The sequence below is a fragment of the Eubalaena glacialis genome, chromosome 9 (genome assembly GCF_028564815.1).
Source record: "Eubalaena glacialis isolate mEubGla1 chromosome 9, mEubGla1.1.hap2.+ XY, whole genome shotgun sequence".
Classification (NCBI taxonomy): domain Eukaryota; kingdom Metazoa; phylum Chordata; class Mammalia; order Artiodactyla; family Balaenidae; genus Eubalaena; species Eubalaena glacialis.
The window spans coordinates 84,381,279-84,406,929 of NC_083724.1; the positions used below are offsets into that span (position 1 = coordinate 84,381,279).

The 25,651-nt window shown below is 42.1% G+C and overlaps 2 protein-coding genes across 4 annotated transcripts in view; one reads left to right on the plus strand and one right to left on the minus strand.

The window, feature by feature from the left end:
- The window catches only part of RMI1 (RecQ mediated genome instability 1), a 389,280-nt gene that overhangs the window by 278,072 nt on the left and 85,557 nt on the right, over nucleotides 1–25,651 (plus strand). The gene's annotated exons all lie outside the window — the stretch shown is intronic.
- SLC28A3 (solute carrier family 28 member 3) overlaps nucleotides 1–25,651 on the minus strand; it is a 56,661-nt gene that overhangs the window by 17,892 nt on the left and 13,118 nt on the right. The window contains exons 2-8 of the mRNA XM_061200544.1: nucleotides 11,733–11,831; nucleotides 8,459–8,541; nucleotides 5,383–5,474; nucleotides 3,782–3,971; nucleotides 2,576–2,720; nucleotides 1,214–1,327; nucleotides 525–602 (exon numbers count right to left, since the gene is read on the minus strand). Coding sequence (XP_061056527.1) covers nucleotides 525–602; nucleotides 1,214–1,327; nucleotides 2,576–2,720; nucleotides 3,782–3,971; nucleotides 5,383–5,474; nucleotides 8,459–8,541; nucleotides 11,733–11,831 — 801 coding nt within the window. The remainder of the gene's footprint in view (nucleotides 1–524; nucleotides 603–1,213; nucleotides 1,328–2,575; nucleotides 2,721–3,781; nucleotides 3,972–5,382; nucleotides 5,475–8,458; nucleotides 8,542–11,732; nucleotides 11,832–25,651) is intronic.

Below are 25,651 nucleotides of genomic sequence, written 5' to 3' on the forward strand. Positions count from 1 at the left end.
TTCAAACTTCTTCATTATTATTATATTTGTTATGGTGATCAGTGATCTTTGATGTTACTATTGTAATTGTTTTGGCATTTTTTTTAGCAGTAAAGTATTTTTTAATTAACGTATGTACTTTTTTCAGACATACTGCTATTGCACACTTACTAGACTACAGTAGAGTATAAACATAACTTATATGAGCTGGGAAACCAAAAAATTTTTGACTGGCTTTACTGCGGTATTAATTTTATTGGGGTGGTCTGGAACCGAACTGGCAATATCTCTGAGGTATGCCTGTGTTTCAGTATTCCTGACTTCCTCCAGATGTTTCCCTTAATGTTACTGTAAAAAAAATAAAATGTTTTCAGTCCACTGACTTCAGGTAAAGGAGAAAACCCAGTGATGGGCTGTGCCCCTATGACATGCCTGGAAGGTATATGCCTGGGTTCTGATCAGTTATGTTCTATCTGAACATCTACAAAGACTGAGAAGTTACTGAAAAGGAAGTGTCTACATAGAAAAAAAGTGTTTGGCTTTACCTTAAATGCAAAAAAGTGGTCTTCATATTTCTCACCAAAGACAAATGAAGCACCAGCATTAGTGTACTCCAGGAACGTCTGAGTTAAAGAAAGGAAAAGAGCAGATCATTACAAGCACTAAAGACGTAGTTACCATCCACAGGACCTACGGCTCTGCAGAGGGTGGAGACTCAGAAAACTTGTGGGATAGACTTGGAGAGTTGATTTTGTCAACTTTCCCCCTCCAGTGGATGGCCTGGAAGTATATCTTAGAACTATAACTTCATACAGGTTTCCTGGTGTTTCTGACATTCACTCTGACTCTAGGGTGCTAAAGAATAAGCTGGGTGTGGTAACTTGCTCCAGAAGCCACAGATGGTACATGGGAGGTACTGGTTACCACTAGATGCAAAGAAGCCTGTTTCTCTGTTGGGGGAAACATCTTAGAAGAGTGACACCCCTCAGGCAGGATGAAGGGGTCAAATGGGATTGAGGAGTGATGTAGTGGATGGTATGGGTAAGAGACAACCAGAATATTAATAAACTACACGGATTAACATAAACAAAGTTATTTGTCTAATTCATGCTATGGAATTAAAATTTGGGTCAACTAATGCAGACAAATAAAGCTATTTCTGACATGTCTTGAGGGTTATATTCAAATGTTAAAAGCACTATAAAAGCAAGGCATTCTTTTGAACCAAACTTACCTGAACTTGTTTCCCCAGCCAATCAAAAGCCATAAATCCAGGTTCTGTCCTTAGTATCAAAAGCCCAAGAAGAAACTGTAACCCAATACCCCAAAAGACAGGCCTCCAGTAAACCTATACAGAAATAGGAAGAGATATAGGTTATTAGAAAATGAATGCTGAACTCAGCATAAATGCCCAGAGGATCACTATTTCCTTGGAAGCTTCTCAGATGTGGCCCGTGATCCACCTTCTTTCGGAGGCCAAAGCAGTTGTGAGCAGAGAATCCCTCCATAGAATCATACCTAAAAATCGCAGGGTTGTGTTCCCTCTTCATAAACCTGAGATTAAGCCTTCAGTCCCAGGAGCGTATGTAACTCTTTTGTCACGATAAAATCACTTAGACACAAAGAGTAGTCTTAGAAGGGCCATTAAAGGAGGAAGAATCTGGCCTTCCCGGTCATGCTGTAAATGTTAGATACATATAATTATTTCCCCATCTGGAAAATGGAAAGGCCGAACATGACTTCTCTGTGTGTCCAAGGTTTGTTGATTTGACAATTTGTAAGTGAAATTCCACCCTGTTGAGGGGCTCTCATTTCACAGTAAAAGGAACCAATTAACTCTAATGCAGACCCAGGGAGTGCAGTGGTAATGGACAATCAAGTGCTTTCATTTTTGGAGTAGAGATGAGTGGCCTGCAAAGAACTATGGGATTGGAGGCACAGAAAATAGCAGAGATGGTCACCTGCACAGGGCAAAGAATTTGGATTGTATCAGGTGGCTTTGCTTTTGATTAATGCTCTTTTCTTGGATCAACCTTTCAGCCAGTAAAGTCTTCCAGAGTTTGCCATTATGAATCATATGTGAAAGTTTTGATATCTCAGAATTCTTGCCCATTTATTGGGTTACAGGCTGACAGAACAAGGGTGAGCATTGAATTCTGTGTGAACAAAACTGCTTAAGGACAAATTTTTGGAGTAAAATAGCCTCAATGGCAAATACAAATTTGATAAACTGCAGAATCCAATGGTAGAATATTAGATTATTTGTTGGTCTGGGGAAATCTGAATCAAAATGGATGAGTTTTCTTTGTATGTGTGTTTGATGGGGGGGAAGGGGGTACATGAGTAGAAATCGGACTTGACAGGAGAGAGTATCTCACTGGTTGAGCAACTGGAAAATTACTGAGAATGAAAAATGAGAGAGTAACAGTACTATTAACGTTCAGGAAAAGGGCACCTTAGCCACTTAAATATCATAGCAAGGTAAGAAAAATATTGAATAACAGTTCAACTCTCTCATACTCATTATTTTGAGCAATTTACACATGAGGAAAAAAAAGAGGGAAAAAGACCAAGAAATGATCGATTTCATGCTTACTTTGGTTGGGTGCTTGGAAAATAGAAATGTCAGGATAAGGTACATTATGAGTCCACCGAAGGACACCAGCTGCTGTTGGCCCAATTTGGCGGTGTCAAAGACCAGCCAGAAAATAACTCCCAGGATCAGGCAGCCCCAAATCACCCTAAGAGAACAAAGAAAGAGGCTTTGGCATCATTTGCTGTGCTAACTTTAAAATCTTAAACAGGCTTCAACTAACAAACAAAAAATATTGAGTAACACACCCTGGTACCAGGAAATTATGCTTCTAGAAATTGCAAGAGACTCTTTTTGGGTGTAGCTAAAAAGGCACATAGTCAAAAAATGAAGCAATGTGTCCCTTTACTCCACAACACTTGGGCCCTTTGCCAGTTCAAGGATATATAAAGGGGTCAGAGAGGAGAAACGATGCTTGGGGAGGAAGTCCCATGATTTCTTTGCGAGAGCTGCTGGGCGTCTTCATTTTGGGAGACGGGGGAAGCGTTACCTTCTTCCCTTCAAGGGAGAGCTTGAAATGTGTCCTCTGCATTGGAGACCTCACCCAAGCCTCAGAGAGCTAAGTCAGGCTTTAGCCTGGGTTCTGACTCCTTGGGGAATCTAGTGGGCATACGATAGCACTGAATCAGTGGATGGCAGAGCCAGAGAGGGTTGCTCTGTTGGGATTGTACAACCCTGGTTTATTAGGCCAAGAATGTGTGAACTTTCCTGGTAGATTCCATGTGGGCCACACTGGGGAGAATGGGTTCTGGGTCCTACCCTGTAGGGCCACCTGGAGAGAGAGGAGGTCCCACAGAGAGAGGCTGAAAGAAAAGCCCTGAATGGTCACTTGCAGGACAGGGGGTCCTATAAGAGAGAGTTGGCTTTACTAATTCACAGACCTTTCCTCCCAAAGAGTCCAGATTCGTGCCCAGAGCAGAAAGCCACCTCTCCAAGTCAGAACCGTCCCAACTTTTGGACAACATTTTATCATTTAGTGGCACTTGAAATTAAGACAGTTTGTAGGGACATTTGAGCACATCTTGCCTTATCTAGGCCTTGATGTCCTGCTTGTAAAATGAAGGCATTTTTTTAACAGATTATTCCCTAGGTTGTTTCTAGCTTCAATATCCCATAAATGAGGAAGCAATTTCAGAACAAATCTATGGAACAGTGTTGGAAAAGACTAACGTCACTCTCAACCTCAGTAAGAGAACTAAATGCATTTACCACTTCAGCCAGAACCAGTGGCTGTCCAGAAGCCTTTGGCCAGGAGAGAGGAACTGAGCGATTTGAGAGTCATATTTGGCCATGAAGTGATCCCAGATTACAAAGAAGATGGCAACCACCGTGATCACGAAAAGAGGAAGGGCTCTGTTAAAGTTCAGCACACAGGCCGCAATCACCAGAGCCAGGTAACCTGTCGGAAGCAAATACAGACAGTGAACATCACCAAATCAGCGGGAGACCAGCCTCCAGCATTTATCTGGCTCAGCAAAGGGCAGGTTCAATCAGGAAACCATTGAACGCAGGGGTGCTCTTGATATAGCTATAGGTGCCTCTGATTATAAGGACTATATTTTGGGTTTTAAAAAAAATTTTAAACAGTCTCACCAAGAATGCTAGGAGGACAGGGTGCTAGGTCTTTTTTCTCAAAGAACCTTCTGAATTCTTGAATCTTGTTGCTTGATCATTGGGGCTCTTGCTTAGTACTACTTTTTCTGATATTCAGACTCAGCAGGTGAGCTTCCGTCAGAGAAAGGCCAGGCACTAAAGCAACTACTGGCAAAAAGGTATTGAGTCTTCTAGTTTGTAGCCCAGATTTGCCTAAGCTTGAGTAGGAAAATCTCTGTGTGTCACAACAACAATCCCTAAGTGCCACATAATCTCTAAAGGAAAGAAGTGGGGCGATGACCAAGGTGATGGCTTTTGAAGATGATATTCTAGGATAAGAACAGCACGGTTTTCCATTAAAGGTCAGCAAACAAGTCTTTGTTTCCAGGTTAAGTTTGGCCTACCACTTGTTTTTGTAGGTGGCAAGGACAGTTGTATTTGTATATTTGTATTTTTATTCTACAAATAAAGTCGCCCTGGCACACAGCCACACCATCTGCTTACTTTGTGCTACAACGGCATAGCTGTGTGGTTTTGAGTATGGTCTGCAAAATACTCTCTGAGCCGGTACAAAGAAAGTTTTCAATCCTGCTTGCTCCCTGTTCTAGCTGTGTGAGCACTGGGAAACTACGGACCTCCGGGGGGGCAGCAGTCTTGCATAAATGTCTGTGGACTTGGGTGGGAGGGTTCACATTTTATAGACAGGAGTGTTCTTTGAAATGGGCCCTGGAGCCCTTTGTTTGGAGGGAGTCAAAACAGGACACCTGCTCATTTGTGAAGACAGTCTGGTCCTGCTTTCAGGTAAGAAGAGTGGGCTACATGACCCTAGGCTCCTTCTCGTGTTGTGTTTATATAAAGCACTGATTGATTACTTATATCACCCCTTCAATTAGGTTTCTGCCTTGTGATTATCACCATGTTTTCCAGTTACCTGAATTTGCAATATCCAACCCTCAAATCTATACCACAATAACAAAGTGAGAGTAGGTGACCTAAAAAATTAGCTGCTGGCTGCATAAACAGGACAGGGAAGCTATCTACATGGGCTTCTCAAGCTGAGACCCACCACTCAGGGCATCCTGGTTAAATTCTCTCCTCTCTGGATGATTCAGGGAAGTCAAGGGGAAGGGAAAGATTTATTTGTTTTCTACAGAAAACTAATATTTGAGGGATCCTGGAAAAGAGACATTGGTATTCCATCCCCTTTTGTTATTTACCTGCTATTAAAATGCCCCAGGTCATGGACTTAAGGGTTCTTTGGTGTTCCCTACAAAAATCATAAACTGTACCACACTTCCTTTCCAGGCACCTGTAACAACACAAAAGCAAGAAGGCAGACAGAGGTAAACACCACATACACGACATAACCTGGCACGCTAAAGCTAGATAAGGCTTTGTAAATCAAGCAGGCAAACACATTCATGAGGTATGTGTCCTACAAAATAGAAATAAGAAACTCATTTCATTTTAGACTAAAATCAGCCGTGGCTTGCTAACCTTTGCTGAATGGATGTGCCAAAGTCCTGAGGAATTACAGAGATGCAGAAAACATGCTCCTGGAAATAAAGCAGGGGACAGGCTAACTAACCAGAAGCTAAGAATAAACCATAGGACGAGAGTGTTTCTCACTGTGCTAGGAGGGCCTCCACTAGCTTGTAAGCTGTCATGTAAATGTTGACTTAAAAAAAAAAATCCAGTGGGGACTTCCTTGGTGGCGCAGTGGTTAAGAATCCACCTGCCAATGCAGGGGACACGAGTTCGAGCTCTAGTCTGGGAAGATCCCACATGCTTTGGAGCAACTAAGTCCATGCGCCACAACTACTGAGCCTGCGCTCTAGAGCCCATGAGCCACAACTACTGAGCCCGCATGCCACAACTACTGAAGCCCTCGCGCGTAGAGCCCATGCTCCGCAACAAGAGAAGCCACCTCAACGAAGAGTAGCCCCCGTTCGCTGCAACTAGAGAAAGCCCACGCGCAGCATTGAAGACCCAACGCAGCCCCCCAGAAAAATCCAATGAACTCTCATCCCTTCTGGTTCTCCCTTCTGGTTCCCAAAGTGTGAGCAAGCTGGAGATTCCCTGTCCTCAGTCACCACCCTGTTTAGCGGGAGGCTGACAGACTTCACAGGATGCTTACATGTAAAGTAGAATTTCGGAGATTTGAGGGCTGTTAACCAATGGGTTGTCATATAGCTTTTTCAGAACGTTCTGGAATGGTTGGTGTCTTTGTTTCTGCCCAGAGCTTTGTTACAAGGCAGTGTGTGGTGTGTGAGCCACGTGTGCATCTGATCACTTCTTCTGGGGAGGATGGTGTCCACCAGTGAGGGAGTCTGGAGAGGCCACTGGCCTGTATCCATAGCAACTGTCCTTCCTTCTCCTGGGTGCTCCCGGTTGCCCCCCTAGGCCCTCCACTTGCTCTGAAACCTGGCTTCCCTGCACATGTCTCTTTGCTCAATGTGCCTTCATTCTCCCACTTGAGACCAAATGGAAGGAATTTACTCACACATTTAATCATGACCACTTCCAGACCACTGGACAGGATTTCTAAAACAACCCCTTCTCCTATATAGAAGATTCTCAATCCCCAGGATCTCAAAGGACTCAGCCCCCCGCTGGGAGCTCCCGTCCCCTTGGTGAACATCTCCAGTTCCCTTCCCTCCAGCAGTCATGCCCCTGTGTCCAAATCTCAGCCCCCTTCACGTTTCAGGGCACAGCTCAAGCCCTTTGCTTCTACAAAGCCTTCTTGCATTTCGTCAAACAGAGGCATTCCTCTGCGACTTATTCCTACTGTCTCCTTTGATTGTATTTTGTTATGAAGCCTTAACTGACTGTAACTTCGTGGAGAATAGGTGTCTGTGAGCCCAACACCAGCACCTTGGACATTGTGATTGACAGGCCTTTGTCAAATTCTTAGCTAAATGAAGTGGTAGTGCGTATTGCTTTTCTGGAACAATAGTTTATAGCTGTGGGTTGGGACCCATTAGTGGGTTGCGAAGTCAGTCACACAGTGCATGATGATCATCCTTAAACAAAAGAATAGGACATCTCAGAGGGTATCATACATAGTGACGACAGGCATTATTTCATGAAAATTTTGTCTTATGTATGTGTGTGAATATGTGTACTGAGAATTAGAAAGACTGTTCTAGAACATATTGAGGGAATATAAGTATAGTAAAGACTAAATTTTTCATGGTATAATTTAGGAAAGGCTGCTGAGGCATCATCCTCAGCTGTGGATATAGTGTTATAAAGTAGCAGCGTTGGAGGGCAGCATGTAATAGGGCACATCCATCTACTTTAAGTTGAATTTATCAGATTTTTTAATTGCAAGGAATGTGTATAGTGCAATTTGACACTTCATAAAAGGAAGTACTGTAGCTAGAAATAGTCGCTTTGGCCATTTGGTTATCTAGGCTGAACAACTCCCAATCTCCTGGTGGTTGTTTTCCATCCATTAACATGGATGAAACTTGAGTACCTCTGACCACCCAAGAGAAGCTCTCAGCCCCCAGGATCAGAGATTCATAAAGTAAAACAAGGGATGAAACTAAGTTCAGGTTTCCAAGGTGGCAAATATTCTTGATGATGTATATGTGACAAGAGTTTTTGATCCTAATTCTGACTGACTCTGTCTTCTGATACATAAAAATAAAGTCCCTCAGAGACTTAGGAATTTACACCAAATTTAAATAGGAATTTAGAAAATTTACAAATACTTTCGTGTTATGATAGAGTACCAGACAATCTTGGACTGGGAATCAGAAGCTGAAATTTAAATTAGCTTTGTTCCACTAACCTTGACTAAGTCACTTCTCTGAGCTTCATTTTTCTGATCCAAAAAAAAAAAAAATAATAATTTGTCTCTCCTGCTAATGGGTGATAAGGACTCGGAACATTATGATATGACAAGGTAAGAGCAAGTTTGTTGGGATTTAAAGTGAATTGGATTTTTAGAAATCAATTGCTTATTGATTGAACATTGTGAAGATGAATTAACTACTTTTGTATAGACTGGAGCAATTAATTGGCGATTCACAGCTTTAATTAGAAGATTGTCCTGGATATTGGGTTCCCAGGACATTAGCAGTTTGAATTTACCACGTTGATTATTCTAGAGCTCCATTAATTTTTCTGAAAATGGTGTTGGGTGGGTAGTAGGGAGGGGAGATTGGTGGTGACCATCTCTGATAAATCATAATTAATGTTAAAAATTAGATGAGAATTAAAAAAGTGGCAAAACCACTGTGTTTAGGAGGTAAGTGTGGTTATTTCTATGGTTTAAATCTGTACCCTTTTTGATGCGTCTCTTGGTCATCCTCCTCATCTTCATCATTTCTTGGAGAATCCTGCTCAATGGTGACTTGCTCTTCACCCTCGAAATCAAACATTGGAACAGAGATGGAATGATGAGAATCCTGAGCACAATGGACTCTGATCTCTTTTGCTCAGAATTTTGGCAAGGAAATTTTCCCAGAAGGTCCTTTTAAATTATTATGCAAGATGATGGCTCCAATTATCTATGCACAGACATTTTCCCCCTTGTCACAAAAAATCCAGGTTCATACATTTCTCCCTTTACTTCAGAAGGAGCCATTGGTATTTTCTCCATTTCTTCAAGGAGAGGGCTAATATCTCTGCGTTTAGTTCCTGTCTCTACATTCAACTCCCGCTCTGTTTTCAGGCAAGTGCTAAATGAAGTTAATACCAGAGGCTGCACAAATCTTCCGTAAGACTCTGCCAGCCCCACTTTCCAAAGGACTGAGACCAAGGCTGGTTTTATTTTCCTGGCAGCCCAAGGCTTGGTCTGCAGATGTGAACAGTAGCTCAGCATCTTCAAGAGCTGTTAAACTACCCTTGGGAACTAGGGTTCTTCTATCAGTTGGGTTAAAGGGAAATATTTCCCTTACTCAGCTAGCACTTGCTCTAACTGACTGAGTGAAGTATATACCTGGGCTATCTTTTATGGACAATCTTTACAGGTACTGTTTAGCTTTGAAATATCCATGACCCATCCTATTCTTGTGATGGTGGAGAGGATTTCCTGCGTCTCATCATTTTGCAATAATGTCTCAAACTGGTCCAGCTATTGTAAGCAAAGGCAAGGGAAGCTTGGGAGGAAGCTGGCAGATGTGGAGCAATTTTGAACATGCTCTAAGAGGTATAATGCCAAATCTCAGCTCTAGTTTTTTGTCAGATCCCATGAGACCTTCAATTCTCTTTACTTTAACCCACCCCCCACCCCCCCAAAGAGCTGAAAGGATCCTCAAAGATCATATAGTCCTTTGATACCAAACTCCCATTGTACTCCTGACTTAGGCTGCCTTCCTGTTGTGGGCTGGGCCTCAGGTACAAGGAAGGTGATGGGATGATTGTAATAGAGACCAGCTGAGTCCAAGCTGTAGCTGCACAGGTCAGGCGTCTGCCTTTCTCATTTTTTCCCACCTAACACCAAGCTTGGCCAATAGTCAAAGTTTGGTAAATTTTTGATTTAAATGATCATAATTATTATTTTCTTAGAGTGAAATTGTCCCAAGTTACCTACTATATGGAATGTCTAGCACTCCTATTGTTTTCTTTTTTGGTTTTTAAACCTTTCCCATCTTTAAAACAAAACAAAACAACAACAAAACCTTCTTGACCCTACAACCATGGGACATCTACCCTCCCTCCTTCCCTTCACAGCCAAACCACTTGAAAGAATTGCCCTTACTTTTGGTGACATTCCTTCACATCCTGCTCACTTTTCAAGCCACTGTGACCAGGCGTCTACTGAGATGGCTTCTGCTAAGGTCACCTGCCAAGGTCACCTAAGGACCATTGTTGTCAAATCTAGTAGCTACTCCTCAGTCTTCATATTTCTGTTTACAATAATACCTAATTTTTTGTTTTTGACTTTTTTTGGTGGAACAATTAAAAAAAAGACTTTTAAGAGCGGTTTTATTTAGGTTCATAGCAAAATTGAGAGGAAGGTACAGAGATTTCCCATACTTTTCCGCCCGCCCCTCACCCCATGCAGCCTTCCCCATTATTGACTTCCCCACCAGAGTGGTACGTTTGTTACAAATGATGAACTGACAAAGTTTGTAGTTTACATTAAGGCTCACTCTTGGTGTCCTATATTCTGTGGGTTTGGACAAGTATTTAATAACATGTATCAACTGTCATAGTATCATACAGAGTGTTTTCACTGCCCTAAAACTCCTCTGTGCCTATTCACCCCTCCCTCCCATCTTGGCAGCCAGTGATCTTTTTACTGTCTCCACAGTTTGCCTTTTCCAGAACGTCATATAGCTGGGACCATACATACAGTATGCAGCCTTTTCAGATTGCTTCTGTGACTTAGTAATACACACGTAATGCTCCCCCATGTCTTTTCATGTCTTGATAGCTCATTTGTTTTTAGTGCTGAATAACATTTCATTGCCTGGATGGACCACAGTTTATTTATCCATTCACCTACTGAAGGACATCTTGGTTGCTTCCAGGTTTTGGCAATTATGAATCAAGCTGCTATAAGCACCCATGTGCAGGTTTTTGTGTGAAAAGTATTGTTTTCTCTTTTTTTGGTTGAAGACTACTTAGTGATATGAACACTTTTTACAATATATTAAATGAAAGAGACAATGACCCAATAATATGAAAGCATGATCCTAATATATGTGACATGTGCCTATTGATGTATATGTACTTGTATTAAAGTGAGCTATATTCTAATATGTTAGGCACTGATTTTTTTTTTTTTGCTGGAACTACAGGTCATTAGGTCATTTTTTGTCTTCCAAATTTTGCTGCAATAATATTTCAAATTTTCTACTTCAAATAAGTTATTCTTTTATCATGAGCAAACTCCCCCCAGAATATGCACCCAAAATTACTTTTTTAAGGGTGATATAGGTGGGCAATTTGCTCCCTTTTTAGCAGAAGGCTGTCTTCAAATGAGATCCTTACACCTGTAACTTATGTAATATTGTACACCAACTCTACTTCATTAAAATTTTTTTTAATTAAAAATAAATCTATACTCAGTGAAAATATCCATCAAAAGGGAACACATAATAAAGATATTTTCAGGCAAACAAACAAAAAAATGAGATCCTACCAGAATTCAATAAATAAAAGAAATAAGAGGTGGCATTGTCACAGAGCACCTCGGCTTGCTGTGTACACTTAGATGTCGCTGAGGAACCGTAGGGTGTGATGCACACAGTTTTAGAACCATGTCTTAGAACCTTACTCTTTTCTGCTTCATTTACTTTAAAATTGAGATGTTATCTGCTGAAGCCAGTGCTTTCTGCCTTGGGATGGAGTTTGGAATCTAATAGTAATAGTGAAGTGTCAGAGCAAGCCTGGGTACCCTCCCCATCAGAGAACTCTGAGCACAGTTGTATAAACACAAAATCTTTGTTTGGGCATGTGTGTTTTCCTCATGACTCTGCCTTACACGCTCAAATTACCATTTAACTCATTCCTCTGAGTGCCAGTTGAGTGCCATGCTTTCTGTCCCCATAGCTGTTGCACAGTAGTTAACACGGTGATAGATTAACTCACTGCTTTCCAGCCGTACCTGTTTGCCATTTTCTTGCTCTCTGTTTTGTACAACTCTACTCCTTAGTGAGTTGTCATTTCCTGATGCGTTCTGGTTTTCAAAGCAGTCGTCATCATACTAGGAAAAAATACAGATTGCAAAAATAACATTTCAGAGCCACAAAACAAATGTTCTTTCAATGAATGATACCCAAAGACTTTTGAGGGACGGGATGGCAAAGATGAGGTGTTTAGATGAGTCAGCTGATTAAAGAAAGAACCAGGGAAGCTTGGCACGTAAAGAAACACAGATGATTTTTAAAATTTTTGACAATTTACTGTCTGTAGAAGCCACATAAGGAAGAAGAAAATTATCTCAATCTAGAAATGTAAATCCTTTTGTTTTCTTTTTTTTTGGCCGCGCGGCTTGTGAGATCTTAGTTCCCTGACCAGGGATTTAACCTGTGCCCCTTGCAACAGAAACATGGAGTCCTAACCACTAGACCACTAGGGAAATCCCTAAATCTTTCCGTTTTCTAATATGATCTTACAGTACATATGGTGGCTGATACCAAAAATAAGTTTTAGTTGAAAATTTGGATCACATATTTCACTTATATTTTTTTCCTTAAAGATATGAATGCTTTAAGTACAAGACTAACAAATGCCTAAATGTTCTGCGTTATTTCACTTCTTTGATTAAACATGTTCTTGATCAGTTTTCTGCTTCTGATCTTTCTTTCGCCCAGATCTGTCTATATTCCTTCTTCGCTACTCTTCCTCCGTAATAAAATGAGTCTCCTGGCCTGCAGAGTCAGTTGCACACTCCTTGGCATGGTTCAGGGCTGCACGATCCTGCTTATTTACCTCACTCTGCTCCCCTTGCAGGCACCATGAAGGAACACCCAGCCAAACAGAACTACGTGACTTTCTCCAAGCCCAGGCTAAGTTCTCCTGCCCTGAGCTTGCCATATTCTCTCTGCTAGCCTGCAAAATTATAAAATATTAGCAGTTCCTTATATGACAAGATTTAAAGATAAAGCATGGTTCAGCCAGTACTGTGATGACCTGAAAAATGCATGTGTTGTACTGAAGGTCATTGTTTATATTTGAAACATGGATGATTTTGGTTTTTGTTGTTGTGATAGGTAAGATTGGTGTGGTCCAACTTGAGGAAGACAGAACGGAACAAAGTTGCTGGGTCTAGGCCATGTAACTTTCTAATAAGCAGAGCTGAGATAAGCATGTTGGTTTCCAACCTCCTTTCCAACACATCACACAGACTTTCATATTATAAAACAAAACAAAATATAGTAAACCATGGGCCGGATAATTTTATTCTTAGATGTTGGATCTATGAGATGTTAAAATGTGTTTTGTTCCGTTGAAAGCATTCTCTGGTAGGAATGAGCATAAGAAAAAAATGGCTTCTTTTGTGAGACCAATTTTATTTTTACTTTTTTTGATTTTACTTTAACAAACTGAGTAGGGTTTGCTCTTGGATGGGTATCCTGACCCCCTACCGCTTTTTCCAAATGTGACAAATACCTGGTTCATTTATCTTTTACCTATTTTGGGTGGGTCCGATCTTTCTCCCATCTCAGCCCAACGAGACATTTTATATGGTACTTCATTCCAAGTAAGGCAACAGATAGATAAACAGTGTCAGGTAGGTGCCTGTATCTTTTCAGGACATGTTCCCTGCTAGCCCTGTCGGCTGCAACCATGTCTTTGAAAAAGGAACAAGTGTATGAGTTTGATTTTAAATTTAGATCTCTGGCTGGCCCCACAGATCTAGGGAAAAAAATGCAATTCCAACTTGTATTACATGTTCCATTTACTGAAACACAAGAGTGTATAAACGTGAATAAAGTCTAACTTCCTGCACACATATGATTTATGCATAAAAGTTTTGTGGCCAAACTGCTTTATTGTGTTACAAGTGCTCATACCTTACTTTAGCCCAGTTCCTTGCATATGACAGATACTAACGATTGTTTGTTGAATTAGTGAACCAAGGTGACTTTAACGTTGCATTATCTAGTGCAGTGTAGTACCTCTGGATATTTGGTATCAAAATACAGTGGTATGGGGTTTCCCTGGTGGCACAGTGGTTAAGAATCTGCCTGCCAATGCAGGGGGTACGGGTTCGAGCCCTGGTCCAGGGAAGATCCCACATGCCACGGAGCAGCTAAGCCCGTGCGCCACAACTACTGAGCCTGCGCTCTAGAGCCCGTGAGCCACAACTACTGAAGCCCACGAGCCATAACTACTGAAGCCCGCGCGCCTAGAGCCTGTGCTCTGGAACAAGAGAAGCCACCGCAATGAGAAGCCCGTGCACGGAAAAGAAGAGTAGCCCCCGCTCGCCGCAACTAGAGGAAGCCCGTGCACAGCAATGAAGACCCAGTGCAGCCAAAAATAAATAAGTAAATATATAAATTTTAAAAAAAACCAAAAACCAAAATATAGCGGTATGTGGAGGACAATATATATAGTGTGGAAAGATGACAAAGTGTTGCTAATTGCTGAAGCTGGCTGATGGGCACTTAGGGACTCCTTTTACTATTCCGACTTTCATGGGTGCTGAAAATTTGCTTAATAAAATGTTAAAAATAAAACCCAGCAAGAGTTGGTGGAAAAACAGGACACAGGTAACGGAGGGGGCTTGGTCCTTTAGGTCCCTAATTACACATGTGACCCTGGGCAGGTCATATCTTCCTACCCCTCTGTCCACCCATCTAGACAACATAGTTTCGACTTCGTGTTCTCATGGTCCCTTCCAGAATCCTGACATTTTCTGGTTCCAAGAGCTTCAGCTTCTTGGTGCTGATTATTCCTGCCACCTGGTGGCAGAATCTGAAACTTCCTTGTGGAACAAGAGGGTGGAGCTGTCCTTTTTAAAGTTAATGAAAGAGGAAGGGGGAGGGGAGGGGGGTTGGCGTGGGGCTGGGGTTAAAGTGGGCATAAGTGGCAACAAGAGCACTTCTGGATGTATTTGTAACATTAATGGGATTGTTTTACCCCTGCTAGATTACATGCCTTGGCTTTTTTTTTTTTTTTGATTTATTTATTTAATTTATTTTTATTTTCGGCTGCGTTGGGTCTTCGTTGCTGTGCGCGGGCTTCTCACTGCGGTGGCTTCTCTTGTTGTGGAGCACGGGTTCTAGGCACGTGGGCTTCAGTAGTTGCGGCTCGTGGGCTCAGTAGTTCTGGCTCGGGGGCTCTAGAGCGCAGGCTCAGTAGTTGTGGCGCACGGGCTTAGTTGCTCCGCGGCATGTGGGATCTTCCTGGACCAGGGCTTGAACCCGTGTGCCCTGCATTGGCAGGCGGGTTCTTAACCACTGCGCCACCAGGGAAGCCCCCATGCTTGGGCTTTTTAGTGTTTTCAGAAGAACTATATCTCCCGGCTGAGGATTTCCAACAGAAACAATTGGGGTGTTTGTGGGTGTTAATTGGTGCCTGAAAAATGACCCTTAAAACACCTATATCTCTGCTTCTTTTTAAACTGGAGTCGTGGGAGCTATATAACAGGTGGCCCATAATTACTTCTTAGCCCATTGTTTCTTTCCATCTATTTAGCAAGTCAGATTAATAGATACCTTAGTACACTGGACTCCTATAACCATGACTGTATTCTGAGGGCACACCTGTCCACTGAATGGGTAACAACATTGTGGGTGTCGTGTATGAGTATTTCTAAGCAATTTATAGCACACCACTTTTAATTTCTCTACTTAGTGTTAGTGGCTGAGTGTCCTAAGCGGGTAATCTTGGACTGGGCTCCCTCTGGAGGCAGATCCTTGAGCCGGGAGTACACGGTGCCTGGGTTTTTTTCCCTACCTGTCTTTTTTTTTAAAAATAAATTTATTTATTTATGTATTTATTTTTGGCTGCGTTGGGTCTTCGTTGCTGGGGGCGGGCTTTCTCTGGTTGCGGCGAGCGGGGGCTACTCTTCGTTTCGGTGCGCGGGCTTCTCATTGCGGTGGCTTCTCTTGTTGCGGAGCAGGGGCTCTAAGTGCGTGGGTTTCAGTAGTTGTGGCTCGCGGGCTCTAGAGCGCAGGCTCAGTAGTTGTGGTGCACGGGCTTGGTTGTTCAGCGACATGTGGGATCTTCCCGGACCAGGGCTTGAACCCGTGTCCCCTGCACTGGCAGGCGGATTCTTAACCACTGCGCCACCAGGGAAGCCCCCTACCTGTCTTTCTGATCTTGCATTTCCATGCTGTTCGAGCAACTATAGATCTACAGTGGCTGTTCCAGGGAGTACAGGTGGACAGAGGCCTTTTAAATTAATTTCTTCCTTTCATTCAGTTTCTAAACCATATAACTTCTAGAAAATAGAAGTTCTGAAAACTGAAATCACCCTCCCCTGCCATCTATTTGTGGAGGGGGCCCCCTTCTATAGAATTCTAGCTGAACACATCGCCACCCAGAATGAAGGCTATGATTCCAGGCTTCCCTTTTAACTAGGTTCTGGCCAATGAAATGTAAATAGAAGTGGAGCCCTTAGTGGGGCAGCTTGGGGTCGCTCCTTAAGAGATGGCTGGCAGGTCCTCTTTGTCCCTTCTATCTTCTCCTCTGTCCTGCTGCCTGGTGTGTGGATGGTTCCAGCTGGGACATGAACACACGGGCCCCATCTTGGTGATGTCAAAATGGTGAACCAGGGGGCGGGGGGTTTGGGCCCCTGAAAACCTTGAACTGTGCTCCCACTCTGGCTCTGTACTACCACCTCCTGACTTACCTGCAGGAAACAAACTTCTCCCTTATTACTTTTGGTTTTTGCTTTTATGTGCACCTAAACTTACATAATATTTAGTAGGTACAAGACACATCATGAAACCCTTTACAACGTTTTGTATCAGTATTTGATCCCGGACTTCCCTGGTGGTGCAGTGGTTAAGAATCCACCTGCCAATGCGGGGGACACAGGTTCGATCCCTGGTCTGGGAAGATCCCACATGCCGTGGAGCAACTAAGCCTGTGCGCCACAACTACTGAGCCCGCCCACCCTAGAGTCCGTGCGCTGCAGCTACTGAGTCCACATGCCACAACTACTGAAGCCCACGTGCTCTAGGGCCCGAGTGCTGCAACTACTGAAGCCCATGAGCCTAGAGCCCATGCTCCGCAACAAGAGAAGCCACCGCAATGAGAAGCCCGCGCACCACAACAAAGAGTAGCCCCTGCTTGCTGCAACTAGGGAAAGCCCGCGTGCAGCAACGAAGACCCCTCACAGCCAAAAAAGAAAAAAAGAAAAAAAGAAATCTGATCCTAAGAGCCCTGTGAGGTGGGTACCAGGATCCCTCTTTTTATAGATGAGGAAACTAAAGCAAAGAGAAGAAGATTACTTGACTCAGGTTGCACAACCAGAAGTAGATGAGATGGAATCTGAACTCAGACTTTCCAACTGCAGGCCATATTGTACTCATAGAGTTTGGCCCTTGGGCCAAGACCCTTTGGCCTTGGGAATGTCTAAAGACATAGTAGTGTACCTACAGATTGAATTCCTTTTCAATTAAGAAAGCCTGATTTGGACTCTAGACAAGAGTAGAAATGACAGAGGTGTTGAAGATTCCAGAAAGGCTTGTGGCCACTTTTAAACTCTATTTAGGTTCTGGTGGTCATTTCTCACGCCAGCACGGTGGCCTTCTGACCCCATAGACTGGTTCTAAGTCAACTGTGCCCTTTAAATAACATGAATGGGCACTCCTGCATTTGTGGGCAGGTCATGTCTCCATGATGAGTTTGACATTCTTTCTTCTTCTAACTGTGCCTGCTCCACTCACTTGGTCTCTCCCTCCCATTGTGGCCCTGATTGAACAACGTGGCTTCCATTTCTCGGCCGCGGTTTCTCTGCTGAGACTCAGCATCACTGTGCCAGGGGGACCTTTCTTTCCACCTTCCTTATAGAAGCTGCTCTGGCCCCGTGTGTTCTGACTGGGTGACTGACTTTGTTGAGGGGGCACAGCTGGGCTTTGAGACCTGGGGCAAGAACGGAAACCTTCACCCAAGTAGACTTTGATCCTAACCTTTGGTTGGATGTGGAGCATATAGGTTTATGAAGGATGGGCATTTCCCAGTGGCAAAGTGATGTTGACAAGGATCCCGAGAAGTCGCTGTGAAGTTCTTTAATTCGTTCTAGGGCTTGGCATTACATGGTGAGTTCTAGGGGGATAATATACCTTGGGTGGAGGGCTTTATACTGCCAGCACAGATTAGATTGGTGATAAAAGTTGTTTATTTAATTTTCTACATATGTATGTGTGTGTGTATCTATTTTCACATCTTTGTGCACTTTTAATGCAAACTTCCTGGAAGTGTCATCCATGCTATGCAGCCCAGGCCCCAGGCATAGAAACTGGTTTTTAGCCATGCAGGCTAGTTGTGTTTTATCAACAGGTTGCCACAAAGGCCCACAGTAAAACCAGATAGTGGACAAAGTAGACTAAAGGTCACCACTTTTCTTGCCTTGATTTATCTCTGTGTTTCTATACCATCTCCTGAGAGCTGAAGGACACTTGCCTGATCTATCTCTGTGTTTGTTTCAAAAGTACCTGGTGTTTGGCAGAGATGCTTTGCAGCTGTCCTGTGAGAGATACATGCTTTGAGAGATATGCAGTGGTCAACCCCCCAGAGCTGGCTCTGACTTGACCACAGGAAGGCGCCTGCACAGATAAAACCTGGAGGCATCAAGAGTTACCTTTGCTTCATTACCATGCTAAGATCTCCGCCCGAAGCAGGGATTTGTACTCTGCAAGGCACAATTCATGCCGTGTGCAAAGGAGTGTGGAAGACTGCACATGCCCCAGCTGCCCTTGGACATCTCCACCCTTTCCTAGAGCCTGATGACCTGTCTGCCTCCTAACCCTTGGAATTCCCTTACTCCCTCCCTCCGGGGAGAAGGTGCCTTTAGAGCATGAGTTCCCCTTCTCCATTCTCTGGCTATAGAATAAAAGCCCGTCTGGCTTGCACCAAACTCAGTTTCATTATTGGCAGCATGAGCCCAGGTGGGAAAGAACTCCCTGACTGAGCCAAGGGGGCTTTGGTTTGGCTACCCCAAGACGGAGGCCTTGTGTTTAATTCAGTAACAGAAGCAATCAGTGTGGTGCGTTCTGAGACCAAGGCATGCCTTAAATGTTGCCATGGATGTCAAAGTCCCAAGGCCAGCAACAAGAATGGGAATGTGATGTCATTTGGACTTGGGACTGTGTAAATCTGTATTTTACCCCCTGGACTCTAAGTTGAGAAGGCAGATACTTTGTCCTCTGTTCTCTGCTGAATACTATGTGCTCAGCACAGTGCCAGGCATAGAAGAGCTCAATGACTGTTTTTGAATGAATGGAAAAGGGGCTCTCAAACTTAAAATAACAGATAAAACTGTGTCTCTACAAGTGGTACAGGACTAGCACGGAACTACTTTCTCTATTTCTTTAAGAAGGTTACCTTATGTTTTAATATTCTAAGCCTTAAATGTCTAAGTGAAGGTGTTGGTAATACATCTCCAGTTTCTGTTGCTTTTCTGAGCTTCTTCAAGTGATCTAACCTTTCTGTATCCATTTCTCTGAATATGGAATGGGACTAGACTAGAACAACGGCCTCAAATAATAACTTAAAATTCCAAAATGCGATATAAAGAGATCACAGGCAGTGACTTAACATAAATCTTAGATGACTGCTTCTTGGAATATTGGTAAGTTATCTGTATGAATTGGTGCTGTATTATGATAAAAATCTTGGGTTCCATGGTCATACCTGGGTTCAAATCCAGCCTTACTTTCTTGAGGCCTCATACCCTATTACATGGGAACACAGCTTTCTTTACCTACCTAGCGGGGCTGTGTGATCAGTCTGGTGCCACACACAGTAAGTATTCATTGACTTTTATGTTAATTTTATGGTTTAGTTTGCTACTTGCTTGCTTGCTCTGGGCCATTTAGTCAATTTGTCCTCTTTTTTTTTTTTATTCATGTAATATTTTATTTACTGATCTCTCTGAAACATGCCAAAATTCATATGGCTAACGGAACTTTCCATGTTAAAACGTTGGTTAACACACAAATTCCTAACAAAAAATATTTTAATGTAGGAATCAACATGTGAACGTTATATTTAGGTGGTAAAATTCAAGTTATAAATATAAGATAAATATCAAATAATATCATATTTCTGGTTTAATGGAGAACAGTTGTGTCAGTCATGCTTAACACCTTGATTAAGTAATGAGAGAAATGTGTTGGGGTGTCGTAGAGGTATGCAAAAATTTAACAGTTCAAATAATCCTTAGCCCTTCTGAGAAAATATAGATGGCAAATATGTGGCAAATATTTCTGTAATATAGTTGTTTCAATCCATTAGTGAACATTCTGTTCATGCATTTAAAGTATTGGCAGATGTTTCTGAGCACCGAAAATTAGATTCAAAGTAAGACTTTCCTCAACAAGTTAATGATACGATGAATCCCTTATATTTAAAAATAGAGTTTATGGAATCTAAAAAAAAAAAGAATGGTTCTGAAGAACCTAGGGGCAGGACAGGAATAAAGACGCAGATGTAGTGGCATGGATATATATACACTACCAAATGTAAAATAGATAGCTAGTGGGAAGCAGCCACATAGCACAGGGAGATCAGCTCGGTGCTTCGTGTCCACCTAGAGGGGTGGGATAGGGAGGGTGGGAGGGAGATGCAAGAGGGAGGAGATATGAGGATATATGTTTATGTATAGCTAATTGACTTTTTTATACAGCAGAAACTAACACAACATTGTAAAGCTATTATACTCCAATAAAGATGTTAAAAAAAAAAAAACCAGGGACTTCCCTGGTGGCGCAGTGGTTAAGAATCCTCCTGCCAATGCAGGGGACACAGGTTTGAGCCCTGGTCCTGGAAGATCCCACATGCCGTGGACCAACTAAGCCCACGCACCATAACTACTGAGCCTGCGTGCCACAGCTACTGAAGCCCGCACGCCTAGAGCCCAGGCTCCGCTACAAGAGAAGCAACCTCAATGAGAAGCCCCTGCAATGAGAAGCCCTCTCACGGCAACGAAGAATAGCCCCTGCTCGCTGCAACTAGAGAAAGCCCGCATGCAGCAACGAAGACCCAACACAGCCAAAAATAAATAAATAAATTTATAAAAATAAAACAAAACAAAACAAAATATATAGTTTAAATTTGTAAAGTTTAAGGTAAAGCATACTTGTTTTCATAGTTATTTTAAGATATAATTGAGACTACACTACCATATATAATCAGCTATACTGCTGTGCACAGTTAATTCCAGTTACCGTATTTTGTATTTGCTGGTAATCAACAGCACAAAATTTATGCTCCAAAAGAAATATATCAATCCAGCAAAACGGTTACATTTAATTTTCTTTTAAAGACAGATTAACTAAATTTAAGGAAGAATTGACTTTTCTTGATATCTCATTTTCAAATTACTGATAAAAACTTACCAGAGAGTAATTTTTTATTTTGCCTAACATCAAACAATCTGCAAAAAGTTTCCAAGATAGAGACATTCCTTGTTCCATTTCCAAAACTAAATAAAGGCTTTCTAACTGAAAGCATTTACATTCCTAGCCCTCTAAAGTAAACATTAAAGAACAAAGTACAAAAAATGATCTCTTGGCTTCTGAATAGCCCACTTAGTTACATAAAGTATTTTCTGTCGCAACACTTTCTCAAACTCAAAAGATATTTACTTCCTAAGAACATGACAAACAGTCTTCATTTCAAACCAGTCCGTTTCCATGGCAACACTGATGGGATTCCTTGGCCACCATAAGTCGCATTAGTTGACTGTGGAATTTCTCAATCTTCCTTACATCTTGAGCTTGGTCTGTTCTATACACCAAACAAACTAAATCACCTGTTACTTTAATACACAAACTCCCATCAGAATGCCTATATTTGAGAACCACACGTGCCTTCATAGGGTCTGCGAGGTAGAGTTTCTCCGCTGCGTGACTGAATTCCTCCTGTGTCTGGTACTGCGGTATCGTGGGCCCGCGGCAGAACAGGAGAGGGAGGCAAAGCTACGAGCCGGAGGTGGCGTGACGCGGCCCACCTACCGCGGCAGGGGCCCAGCCACTCAAAGGTGGTGGCGCCTCTTTGCCACTTCGTCCTCTTGTTGAAAGTTGGCATGTAAAAGTCAACATCTGTTTTGTGAATCTAATCTCTTCAAATTGCAATCATTCCTCCCCCCTCTTAACTATCATCTATCTATCTATCTATTTTAAAACTCTACAAATGTCAAATATTTTAAGGCCATTTCTTTCTAAAATTTTCTTTCAAGTTGCATGAGCATTACCTTGGAACAGTTGCATTTTCAAAGGCAGTATTCCAGAAGCCTCCGATCTTTACCTATTGCTTCTGACCCTCTTGGTGCAGGTAACCTCTGGCTCAAGTCTTGGGTTTACGTAATCCGTAATGTGGGGTGATGGGCACTGGCTGGACTGCTCCTCCGTGAAATATGCCTGTTTTTCTTGCCAGCCTGTGTGGGTTCACAGACCGGGTGCCAAGGAAACCACCTGACCAGGCTGGGACTCATTGTCACACTGCCCTGGCACAATTCTCTGTCACCTCTGAATGCTGTGAACAGAGCTTTGAGTTGGCTGCAAGGAGTCAGGGCTACAGAACACTGATGACATTCTCCTTCGTGATCTTCGTGAGCCAGAGGCAAAAGGAACCTCTAAGGATAGAGACATAAGGAGAAGTGGAAAGAGTCAAGAATTCTGTACCTGAAGGAGAAAAATTAGACGAAGGTTTCTATTTGTTGGATTTAGAAAAAAATACATTTAAACATGCAAGTACTCATGGAATATGACTTCTGTGAGCTTTCTTGAAGAAACACCTTGAGGAAGAACCAGCCAAACAAATGATAAATGGAGAAATTTTGGCAAAAGAAGTGATAGCATGTTTTGAATCTTTTTAATGAATCGAAATCCAAAACAACTCCAGGGAGTAAATTTCCAGAACAAATTATAAACATTACAACCCCTGATAATGTAGAAAAGATTATCAGAGCACCACTTGAAGGAGAAGGAAACAAAAATTTTGATGGTAGGATAAATAAGCCAGTTTCCTCAACTTTTAATTTCTGCGAGCTGGAAGAGATTGTAAGTAGCAGTGTTTAAGATAGAAAGGTAAACACTAAAAGATATACAGTCAGTTAAAATTAAGTGATGGAAGAGAAGGAAATAAAATAATGGAAAGTAGAAAATATAGAAATTTTGTGATTACTCACAATCTTAAGTTGGTTATAAAAGGAGCCATTAAAACAAACAAACAAACAAAATATGTCTTCAGAAGAAACCAAACAAAAATAACCAAACTAATGAAAAGTTTTTTTAAAAAATCACATCAAATATGATGAGAGAAGCTAAGGGCAAGCAAATCTATTTGATTGAATCAGATGGAATAACAGAACACAACCATATACTGAAAATGACTCAGAAAGGTGAAACACGCAGTGGTCATCATCTTAATCAATCAAGGCTGAAGAGAGGACAAAAAATTCCATTACCACGTCCAAAAAGAAGCCAGTGGTCGGGGTACAATCTCACTCTCTGAAGGATGGCTATCTATGTACAAGTGGCATAGATTCACAAGGGAAACTGGGAGAAAAATCTAGAGACACATTTAGAAAGAGGTTGAGAGAACTCTTTCAGTCTATGACAAATCAAGTGGGAAAGTAAGGATAAAGGAAAACCAAAATGACAACAAAAAATAGGAATCTAATTAACAGCTCTTGGACTCCAATAAAAAATATAATATTATGGCCAAGACTGCTAGTTGTCCCCAACATCTATTCTTCCCCATTTCCTTTAGAAATGTAACTCTGAATTTTAGCAGGGCCTACGGTTTCCCAGAAAAAGGCATATATCCTAAACTCCCAGTGGTTATGATGAAGTTCTGCCACTGTGATGGAAGCTATGTGCAACTTCTGGGAACTGTCCTGAAGCAGGGCAGTTGGTGGAGCTGATGCACCCGTTTCAGAGTGTTTTAAAATACATAAAATTAAATATATAGGATTAAAAGGAAGCCAATTATATTGAAATACAGTTATTAAAATATTAAAATTGGGCTTCCCTGGTGGCACAGTGGTTGAGAATCTGCCTGCCAATGCAGGGGACACGGGTTCGAGCCCTGGTCGGGGAAGATCCCACATGCCGCGGAGCAACTGGGCCCCTGAGCCACAACTACTGAGCCTGCACGTCTGGAGCCTGTGCTCCGCAACAAGAGAGGCCGCGACAGTGAGAGGCCCGCGCACCGCGATGAAGAGTGGCCCCTGCTTGCCGCAACTGGAGAGAGCCCTCGCACAGAAACTAAGACCCAACACAGCCAGAAATAAATAAATAAATTTATTTAAAAAAATATTAAAATTAATTTTTGATAGAATAACATATATGCATCTTTATTAACACTTTAAAAAACAAGGAAAAAAACCCCCAGCAAGGTCCAGTGGCAAGTTCAAATAACCACTTTAATTTCAATGCCATGGATGTAAATTATGCAATAGATACGAATTCTTTTTTCTACTTGTACTTAATAGCTTAATGTAGTGAGTGTCCTTTTGCATCTGTCACATACATTTCAAACATGGAGTTCAATCTCCTCTTGGTCTGTGGAGTGGAATGTGCCCCTTTCTCCTCAGGCCCATGGGAAAGGTTTCCCTGCCCACTCCCCACCTGATGTATCTCTTATTTATGAAGCCACCATAAATGGATACATCTAGGAGAATATGGACCTTTTTTTTTTTTTTCTTATTTGTCGTTGGAGGTCCTGGTTTTACTTCTGGTTCTGTCCATATTATCATCCAGTAAATCTACTAGTCAGATAAGTCAAATAATGCCCAAGAATAAAGGACTTAGCATCTGGTTCATATAGATTCTTGAAATAAAGAGAAAATGAGTGATGGTTAAGCTTCCTGCTTAATTGTTCGAGGCTGATGTCATACTATTTTTCTAAAAGAGGTTGTTTTTTTTCTATCAGAAATGATCAGAGTCCTGGGTTATATTTAAAAGATGAAATGCAGATTAGCTTCCAATGTAATTCTGGTGCCAGACCAGACAAGCTCAGGTAGGCTGGAGATTGGTTGTTGCATGCAATGTCCACTTGGTTGGGCCATTCCACTAATGCGGCAAGATAGAGGTGCCATGAAGGCCAACCCTCAGCCCCACTTCTGATTCTGGTAGTCTGGAAGTGGGAACCTGGTAAAAACCATTAACATGACCTCATTTTAATATACTCTGATCACTGGCCAAATTTGGGACAAACTGAGAGTACCAAAAAGTAAAAAATGTGAATAATGACTGCAACTTATGTCAAAAAATACGACGGGGGCTTCCCTGGTGGCGCAGTGGTTAAGAATCCACCTGCCAATGCAGGGGACACGGGTTCGAGCCCTGGTCTGGGAAGATCCCACATGCCGCGGAGCAACTAGGCCCGTGAGCCACAACTACTGAGCCTGCGTGTCTGGAGCCTGTACTCCGCAACAAGAGAGGCCACAACAGTGAGAGGCCCGCGCACTGCGATGAAGAGTGGCCCCCGCTCGCCACAACTAGAGAAAGCCCTCGCACAGAAACGAAGACCCAACACAGCCCAAAATAAATAAATAAATAAATAAAATTAAAAAAAAAAAATACGATGGAATGATGGATGGATAGAGGGCAGCATAAATGAAGAAATATGTGATAAAGGATAGTAAAATGTAAATTGTAGAATGTGGGTGATGCGTTCACTATGAAATTCTTTCAACTTTTCTGTATGTTTGAAAAATTTCATAAAAAGTTTGGAAGAAACAAATAATGTTGGTAATTGATTATAAAACATTGAATAAAAGGGAATGTTAGTCTACAACGATACTCAAAAAGAGAGAAAGACAAAAAAAGGGAAGTGCATTCTTTTCAAAACAATGTGGGGTAAGGAATACTGAAGAAATGAAGGTTACCATTTTGC